The 9881-nt window shown below is 38.1% G+C and overlaps 1 protein-coding gene across 3 annotated transcripts in view; it reads left to right on the top strand.

The window, feature by feature from the left end:
• The first annotated feature begins 527 nt into the window (after positions 1 to 527).
• Positions 528 to 9881, top strand: part of LOC128998624 (kinesin-like protein KIF3B) — a 33161-nt gene continuing 23807 nt past the window's right edge. For 2 of the 3 annotated variants that reach the window (XM_054424841.1, XM_054424840.1), the window contains exons 1-2: positions 528 to 786; positions 6447 to 6488. In XM_054424841.1, coding sequence (XP_054280816.1) covers positions 6477 to 6488 — 12 coding nt within the window. In that variant the 5' untranslated portion in view covers positions 528 to 786; positions 6447 to 6476. Of the gene's footprint in view, positions 787 to 6446; positions 6489 to 8007; positions 8083 to 9881 lie in introns of those variants that run through there. The other variant, XM_054424839.1, reaches the window with a different exon arrangement.

The raw sequence follows: 9881 nt of genomic DNA, 5'->3' as shown, positions 1-9881 counted from the left end.
ACATAGTCCCTTTAGTAGGTTTCCCACCCTAATGGAACAGCTGAAGCCAATTTTATTGTTATAGGTCGGCCGCTTAGAAAGCGACCTCCTCAAGCATTGGTTTAGCATTAGCGCGCAGGTCGTTTTCTAAGCGGCCGAACTATAATTCTGTCCGGTTGTCTGTAGATGTTGTGTTTTGTTTACAATTTGTTTCTATTATTTTAGGTTTAGTTTCACACTATTTGTGTCTCACTGTTTGGTTATATAGCTAGTGGACGAGTTATTGTTTATGATTAGTTTTATTTTGTCAAACGATGTTTTAAATTACTGAAATAACAAGAAACAATATAAAGTACGATATAAAGTCAATGGTAATAGTAAAATTCGATGTAGGGTAATAATTTAGAGTAGCTTTAGCTCGCATTCGGAGTAAAATTGCAAATACTAGGTTGGCAACCTTGCTATCACTATCACTATCACTACTGTCAGTGTCAGCACTACTGTACTGTCGTCAACTTGTCATCTTCAACATCACTCCTTGACGTCGAGCCCAAACCTCAAAACCAAATCCAAATCCTAATACAGGCCTATCTCCTAGCTGAACCTGCAAGTTCTAGTTCTATACATATAGAGAATACAGATTTGTTAGTTAAATAATCCACCCTAAACGTTTTTGTTGGAAATATATCAGTAACCCTTACAGTAAAATGTGCAAATAGCAGTTCTCAAATTGAAATAAAATGTATAAGTAGTGCTGCTCGATTAAGTTTTGAATTCTATTGCTTCTTTCCAAAGATGTTAATAAAGGTAAGGTAAATTTAACCTAGAACTAATACTAGTCTATTACTCAAAAAGGTGTTTTGTTAACCATTTTATAAAGCGTATTTTTTTTTAACTTTGCTCTAGCATGGTACAGTATATGCTTTCTTAAGAGGGTGGCATAGTAGATTCAACCTGATATGTTTTCACAATGGTTGGCCTACCCCTACTTTAATATTATACATCGGTTCCAAATTCTTTACTCAGATTAAAACAGTACCAACTTAGTTCCATGACTAATTTAGGTGTAATTGCCCAGCTAATAGTCATACTTCCTTTGAGTACTTAAAGGCCTTTGGTGGAATGGTTTGGTAAATTGTCAAATGTAAGGCTAGGTGAATATCAAAGACACTAGGCTAGGTTTATTTTATTTTATCGTTAGTCCTACATATTTTTCAGACTGTGGCAGAATTTTATAAATAACTTAGCCTACCTTATTAGGTTCTTCATCTTTTACCCCATGGGGGATTGATGGTGTCATTAAAAACATAAAATCACTTAATTACACATATAGGTACAACATACAATTAACATATAATTGCAACTGAGGCTGTGGACAGGCATAGGCCTACTTCAGCCTAGGCCTAATAGAGGGTCTCCAAAGTACTCCTTCAGCGAGTAGTAGACTTTGTCTTTGAGATATGCAACGCTGTTACCATCTTAAGGAGTTTCCTTTTTTCAAGGTGCAGGATGGAGTTTGGCAACTTATTGTATATATTTATGGCTCCATTACTGAAGGCCTTCTGAGTCCTTGACAGCCCAACTCTAGGGACATCTAGTCGGGTACGATGCCTAGTAAGATGTTGATGTATTGCTGCCCTGGAAGGAAACTCCTCAATATTGTCTAACACGTATTTTATGCAGGCGAGGATATAGTGCCTAAACACTGTTAGTATGCCCAGCCCGACAAAGATAGGCTTGCAGTGAGCCAAACGATCGCTGAAGGTGATTATTCTCAGAGCTCTCTTTTGCAGGATCAATATTTCTTCGGTCATGGGTGTGTTTCCCCACAGCAAAATACCTACCATAGCTCACATGGCAATGAAACACTGTGTGATACACGCTCGACAGATATTTCTCTGTGACCAGATATCTTAGTTTCAGAAGCAGGAAGCATACCCTTGATAGTTTACAGCAAACTTGGTCTATATGGTCACTCCAGGTTAGTTTTTGGTCGAGTGTGAAGTGTGCCACAACTTCACCGGATCATTCGGAGGAGCACGTTTGGTTAGACCTTCTGATTGGACTGTGTTTTGGTTTGGTTCAGCTGAAAGTCATAGTTCGAAGCTTCTAGTAAGTGTTGCTACGCTCCCGTTACAGACTGATCAACATGCAGTCCTCTTGACACAAGTGTGGTATCGTCAGCAAACGATACAACATTTCCAGTCTTTTCGGGGTCATTTATAATGACTAGGAACTAGGAAGACAGTGACAAATCCTTGCGGGACTCCATAAGCTACCTCTAGAGGTGCTGAAATCGCCGCCTCAATGGAGACCACCTGCTGCCTACCCGAAATATACGATTCAATTGTCTTGAGGACAGTGCTACCTACTCCATGACTCTCCAACTTCCTAACCAGTAAAGTATGGTTGACACAATCGAATGCACGGCTTAGATTGCACAATGTGATGGTGACTGTGTTACAAGCCTCAAATGCCTTGCCAACCAAAGCTGCAAGCCTCATTACTGCCCCTCTTACACAATCTAAATTGACCATCCTTCAGCAAGTTATTTGACTCTAGGTGTTCACAGAGCTCCCAGGGGCGGCTCCAGGAATAATTTTTTTGGGTAGGCCTGACAAGGATCAAGAAGGAGTTAGATCAGGGTACAGAGGTTTGAGGGGCTTCCCTGCAAAAAGGGGGAATTTAAAATCAAAATATTTAGTTGTAATGATTTCCCTTTATTTACATATAGGCCTAATTAAATGTCTATAATTATTTTTAATTTTGAAATATCTACCAAAATTTTGGGTAGGCCCGGCCTGCCCTCTAGAGCCGCTCCTGAGAGCTGCTTAGGCTAGCATCAGAGCCTCCACGACTTACCCGAAGGCTGGTAAGATCTAGCAATTTTCGTGCTGGGAGGAAAAGCACCTCTCTTCAAAAAGTTGTTCAGGACCAGCAATAGAGATTGAGAAAGTTTCCCTATCACCCGAAGATGCTTCAACCAAACTGTAGACATACCGTAAAAATCAGGGCTGTTTGAATTCTTAAAGCTAGCAACAATTTTCTCAATCTTGGTTGGGGTAGCATGCTGCCACGATATTATTTGGGTAGGTACTCACCTCTACATTCAGCAATAGGCCTAGGCTACCTCAATAGGATCTGAAGATTTCAGACCGGCTACAATACTATCCACAGAGTCAATAAATATCTATTAAATTGGTCTGGACTATGTGGGGGTTTTTATATCACCCGACTGCTACTTGTGGCCATTTTGACCACATCTCAAGCTGCCTTACATTGATTTTTGGCTGCAACAATCAGATTTACATGTTCAATTCAACAGGAATGTGTCCAAAAAGGATACTACCAAGCGTACTAACTTAAGTACTTTGCATATATGGGCCTGATTTTCAATGGAAACGAGTAAGCCCCATCCTAGGGCTTTAAGTGTTGAGGGATGGCAACAACTATTGTATTTGGCTATCGGTACCCAAGTACAGATCTATAGGCCTAAATTTTTAGAGATTAGACTGATTGGCCTAATGAACGATGTTGTTCTCGTGATATTGTTTCTGTTAGGATAGGTAGTGATTAGTGAGTCGGTGGCTCAGTCGGTAGCGTCGCGACTTCGGGCCCAGGCAGCGATGTCGTGGGTTCGGATCCTGGTCACTGCCGATAACATTTTATCAGTACAGTTCACCTTTGTACTGTACCGGCTCACTCCTTGCCTTGCTGTTAACGATCCACGCACGGGCGCTTAGTCTATGCGGACGGGCAAATGCAAGGTTAAAAGAGGCCGCCAACCTCTTTTTTTTAAAAAAAAGGTATTAAAAGAAAAATTTTATTTGTAGGCCTACTCTGAAGTTTCAATAGCCTAAAACTAGGTGTTTTGTAAATTTGTATTACCGGTACCTAAATCAGAAATTGTTATTGTCAAAAACATTAGCCTACATAAATGTAGGCGTAAATAAGTCATGTGGTAGTACATGATGATAACAGGCAAACATTGTTGGGTGTGTTACTTAATACGACAGGTGTTTTTAGCTGGGATAGAGGGGTGGCAAAGCTTCAAATCATAATAGGTTCGATACTTTTATCAAATCTTCGTTATTCGGTTCTTTTCATGATTTTCAGTGTGATTTATTTCACTGTGGCTCTGGATTTTAGTCTAATGTTTATTTAAGCTTTTTGCCTTATTGTTTTTAGTTCCTATTATAACATTGGCTTGCATTTAAAAGACTTGTCCTTCTATCGGAGTGTGAGGGTAACGGTTTGTAGGCACTTATGCAAACCAATCCCTGTCTCTGAGCACGGACGGTATGGTTATCTTGAGTGTGGGGGGTTCTTCCCGGAACCTCAATTGAGTCAAGGGTGTCGCCACCTCTGGTGGATAGGTTCATCCGGGTGGGTCCCACTTCTATACCTGCCTCCTTTTGGGAAACCCTGATGGCCTGGCAGTGATGTTGGGTCTGACGGGCAAACGAAGTAGATCGGGTGCTGGGTCCGAGCCCGCCAGGGGTATCTGGGGATCTATCGCTCTGGTTATCTCTGGTTTCCCAGCAATGGGTAAGGCCTCGATCGGGTAGTGGTGTAAATGGGAGGTTGGGGTTCCCCCCGTCAGCACGCTGACGGTCCCCTTCCTTCTGGCTATGATGGCGGGTTCTGCTTGTCAGGGATTAGATAGGTCCCGAGTGTTGCTTGCACTAAATGCGTCGGGGCGCTCCATTATGGTCCTCTAGGGCTCGTACCTTGTGGAACCCAGGTGGAGTGACGCTTAAACAAGCAGCCGGAATCCCTGGTTAGGATTGAGGGGCAACCCTCTTTCCGAAGGGTCTGCTTCGGCAGCCGGCGAGCCTGATGACCTTAAGTCATCCGCCCATGATGTGCTAAAGGTTGATGCGTAAGCTTCGGCCTACATCATGGGGCCCGGGTACGCAGTCAGGGGGCTTCGGCTCTCATGACAAAGAAATAATAAATAATAATAAAAATAAATGTCCTTCTATCGGTTATCCATTTCGTAGCTGTGGCAACTAGTTACTGCTCGCAATGGAGCCATCATCATGTGTTACAAGGACAGGATTCCTTCTTCCGAAGGTCGTCATATTTCACACACATTTAAAACATTAAAGTAGGCCTATACATTGTTACGTTACTTATTATGTTTAGAATATTAAAGATTTATCAATTTTGCTAACAATTTAAACTATTTTCAATTTGTTATCGTTGTTTATGTTCACAGATTTTACTAAGGTTACTAATGTTAATAAAATCCTTAAATTTGGTACAGTCATATAAAAATATTTTACAATAAACTTAACTTACAATTATTTTTGTATTTTTATCCCCTTCAAAATGGGGGTTAAGCACACAGAATTTGTTACATTTAAAAACAAATCTAACGACCCCTTAATTAAAAAATAGTTTTTTGTGCAACTAGTGAGCAATTACCTCACTCGAGAGAAATCCTTACTCACGAGCCGTAGGCGAGTGAGGAATGGTTTCTCGAGTGAGGCAATTGCACTTTGCACTCGAGTTGCATATTATATTTTTCCTACAGTTACCATAAAACAAATAAATTGGTAAAGAAATGTAACATATTTTTACACGGAAGTGAACTTTTAATATGACATTTAATAATACAACAGTACATCAGCTGACCAGCTGATTTACAGCCAGTGCTGCCAACCTATTTCGAGCACATACGACCTTGTCTGCATGTTACGCGTTCACTATTTCGTGCCTTCACGTTGCAAATCTGGAAACATTGTCTCACTGATGAGCGAATTGGCCACTTTGCTTTCTCAAATCAGTAAGAGAACATGTACATTATTAGGTTAAAAAAAAAACGAAGTTATGACACTTCTTATCACCCAATATTTTATTTAGGCCTATAACAAATTAAGACATTAAAAATATTTCACTATATGGACTTGTGTGTGCAAATCAGCTGTTACTTGTCGATTTCTTTTTACTAACAAATCAGCTGATCAATAGCATTGTTTGAACAATGAAATAGCTATTTTGCTACCACTGCGTGGAAATGATCACACTGCCACGCTTATAAACAGTACTCAAAATAGTTTATTTTCATGTAGTAAAAATTCTAAGCTGAAGCTATAAGAAAATTTGTAAAAAACATACGAACAGAGATGGACGGAAAACTAGGCATGGGAGATCCATGGTTATATGCTAAATCTGTTTAATACCAGGAACAATCACACAAAAGCGGTACAGTTTGTTTAGGGACATCCAGTATATCTTTATTTCACTTGGGTTGTTGGCTTATCACTTGTTAATTACTAAGTTAATTCTTGTTTATTCTTTAAATACTGTCTTGCAGAGTATTAGATGAAAAAACACAAAAACTATATAAGAAGCAAAACTAAAAGTTAGCAGAAACAATTTTAAGAAAAAAGGAGAGCTTTTTTAAACTTCCGGCTTAATCAGTCTACAAGTATTAAGAGATAATGGGTTTTTTGTTACAGATAATCTAAGACCTGATCTGTGGCCTGATCATGACATCGGTGGTAAGTTTAAAATGCTACATTCCGTAACACAATTAATGAACAGAGTCTTAATAGAAAGTCTTTAAAAATGAGGTTTCTTCACAAATAAAATTGTAAAATTTGTCTGGTCCTTACTATAAAATTTGTAATTATTGTTTTTATCTACTGACTGTGCAATATGTTCTTTAAAAGTGGGCATCTTGATTCAAGCTTAATTGTGTCTATATTTGACAGTCGATAAAAAACATCCCTTGATACGCTTTGCTTTGATTTGTTAAGAGTCTTTGGAGCCTAGCTGTTCTAACTCGTAAAATAATTAAAAAACTACAAAGAAAATTTCTAATCCTACAGTATCTAGTAATATTTAAATTACAATCACTCTGGTGTTTGAAAAAATATTTTAAGTTGGTAAATAACTCTTCAGCGGCTGTTTGAAATCAACAAAATTAACATTACTCTCATGGCGGGTAAATCCAAGATAGCCGTTAGCTTCCATGGTCTCCCTTGGAGAACAATTCAAAACTACAAAGAACATTTTTAATCCCACAGTTTACTAGATTTTTAAATTATAATCACTTTGGTGTTAGACAAAATATTTTTGGGCGATAAATAACTCTTTAGCAACTGTTTGAAACTATCCAAGATAGCTGCTAGCCTCCACGGACTCTTAAGCAACTTGTTCTAAATTTAGTGATGCCGTTTATAGTACCAGTGCTCTTAAAAATGTTAGTGTAGGCTTAAGCAATCCTGATCATGGTACGTAGGATTCAGAAACAACCTTGGTAACAAAGGTTGGCATTTTGTTTTTGTTTCCCAATTAGTTTGCCTGATTTTTCAATTAAGAGTTCATACATTTTATTGCATGATGTATACTAAACTCAATTATTAATAATGACGCCAAAATAAACACACAGTAGTACTTAGGCCCTGCTTTAGTTTGCATGATCCCTGGACAATCGGTAAAAATACTGTACAGCCTCTCTGAAAAATACACATTCTCGGTAAAAATAATGGTTCCAGTGAAATTTTGAAAATCTCCAGTCAACCGGGAGAATTGTGAACATCTCCTGTTATTGTAACAAAATCATGGGACTCTTTTGCAGTTGCGGATATAACATTATCCTCTCTGGCGATTGCAGCAAAATTGTGAACACCTTCCCCTTAAGGTAGAAGTGAAATCATGCATTTTTCGAGTCATTATCTGCAATGGCAAGAATAAAAATTGATCGAAAATCAACTTGTAATATTAATGACTCAATTTAAACTTAGCTCAAAAATTATTTCCGGCCCGAACCAATCTCAGGCTAATTGTTAGCCTGGCCCAAAATGTCATAATAAAGAAAAGGATAATAAGGAAAAGTATTATTTATAGGGGTTTTCTGACCCCTAATTTTTAGGCTTTACTCCGTCTTGAACTTTGCATGTTATGGTTGCTGTCTTTAAAGCATGCTGTTTCAAATGCTTTGTTGTAATTTCTTGAGTGCATGACGTAGTCTTAGTTTGTTTCAGCAATACAGAAGGACTGGAATCATCCAATCACGAGGCTTTTTACTTGATGGTCACTGAAAATAAGTCAATTTATCAGCATTCAAAGTCACAGACTGCTGAAAAAAATGTACTTAAAAACTAATAAGAAACCAAAATAATTTTATTAGTTTAGTTCTCTGATCATTCTACTATATTATTTATCATTTGCAAAAATTGAAAAGCAGCATTAAAAATCAACATAGTTGTTAGGTCTGAATTAGTTGAATATTAATTCATAGTTGATATAAGATGTTTAGAACCACTAATAAACTCATGCATCCATCCCTCTTATCTTTTGAGTCAACATCCTGACCACTGATTATTTACGGTACTTGCTGTTCTTGACTATGCTTGTCCTTAATCTGATTGGGCTGCAATTTTTAGTAAATATAGTTATATTACAATTATGAATTTGAAAAAAAAATCCATTAAAAATAAGAATTGTTTTGAAACATTATGATGCCACAAGAATACAGTACACGCGGGTACTGCAGTAGTAGTCAACGTGTTTGTATTTTTTTCAGTTTAGGTAACACTTAAACTCAATATTGTAAAGATTACATGGTTTACAATTGTCTTATACTATTAAGTGATGGATAGTAGACTTTTTAATTGGACTATTGATACAACTAGACTAGACATTCTATCCCCATGTTAAAGCTGTCACCAGTTTTTTAAACAAAATAGTCGTAGTTGATGTGAGCATTGACTATACCTACAGACCACTATGCAGGGGGGACACATGAACAAAAGATGGTCTGCACTGCACCGTGAGTGCATGTAGTACTCGCCCCTCTTACTTGATCGCAGCACTGTCACCACGAAGTTCATGGAACTGTCGCCAGGTGTGCTGCAAGTGCTACCTTCTGGACTGGACTGGACTCGCAGGCAGAGTAATATATATAGTCAATGATGTGAGCCACCAACAGATTGCGCTGATAAACATTACTTATTTCTATCGAATACACAATCATTTTTACCAAGTCAAACTGATGGAACGACTTATTGTGAGCTATAGCAACTGACCCATCAACAAGTAAGGAACAAAAAAATAAGGTAAAAAATCTAATTATAGACACTAGCACATCCTGTGACTGACTCACACAACTACGTTCAATTAAAAAAAATATTGGTGACAGCTGGTCCATACCATATAGATGGGATGTCTACTCCAGTACCTAACAGTCAATGGGCGTATGGAACCAACATTACGTTTCAACAAAATGAATGCAAAGGCTTGCAACAGCTAGATAGATTTAAGCTCAGATATCTGTTCATTACAATAATTGTAGCCTAACTACTGAAACCTAGAAGAAAGCTCAATCTTTAAAGTGCTTTGTGGCTGTGGTGTGGTAAGTTTAAAGCTTTTTTAGCTCGGTATTAGCTGGAACACTGACCAATACAGTATTCTGCAGTAAATAAGATAGGCTACCTTAGTAGTTCAAATTCAAATTCAAATTATCTTTATTTATATTATGTACAAAACGTACAATAAATATGATTTAGTTCTAGACTCTAGTTACTAGAGTGAATGAAATAATATGTTTATTCCACATAATATACAGCATGAATGAGTAAAATGCATAATACATTACAAAATATATTGAGACTAAAATAAATAAACAACTTTACTGTACCACTTAATTTTGTATTACTTGTATTTATATCTGCTGTGCTCACCGTTCCAATTATTGTTTCTTAAAGCACGGCACGCACTGAGTTGATCATGGTCGACTACGGCTCGGCTTTACTTACCTAGCTCCGGCGTTTTACCCTCGCACTGCACCAGCCGGCCTTCTCCGTTCGCCACCGGCAACAAGATAGCATTTCCAGGGGAAGGTTACGCGAAGAGTGAAAAGTGACGCAGTGATTGCTAACCATCTTGTT

This window comes from Macrosteles quadrilineatus, unplaced genomic scaffold (assembly GCF_028750875.1).
Source record: "Macrosteles quadrilineatus isolate MER2022 unplaced genomic scaffold, UCM_ALF_1.0 Scaffold_7__1_contigs__length_78375512, whole genome shotgun sequence".
Taxonomy (NCBI): Eukaryota; Metazoa; Arthropoda; class Insecta; order Hemiptera; family Cicadellidae; genus Macrosteles; species Macrosteles quadrilineatus.
The sequence above is the reverse complement of the archived record's forward strand: the minus strand, read 5'-3'. Positions and strand labels throughout refer to the sequence as shown.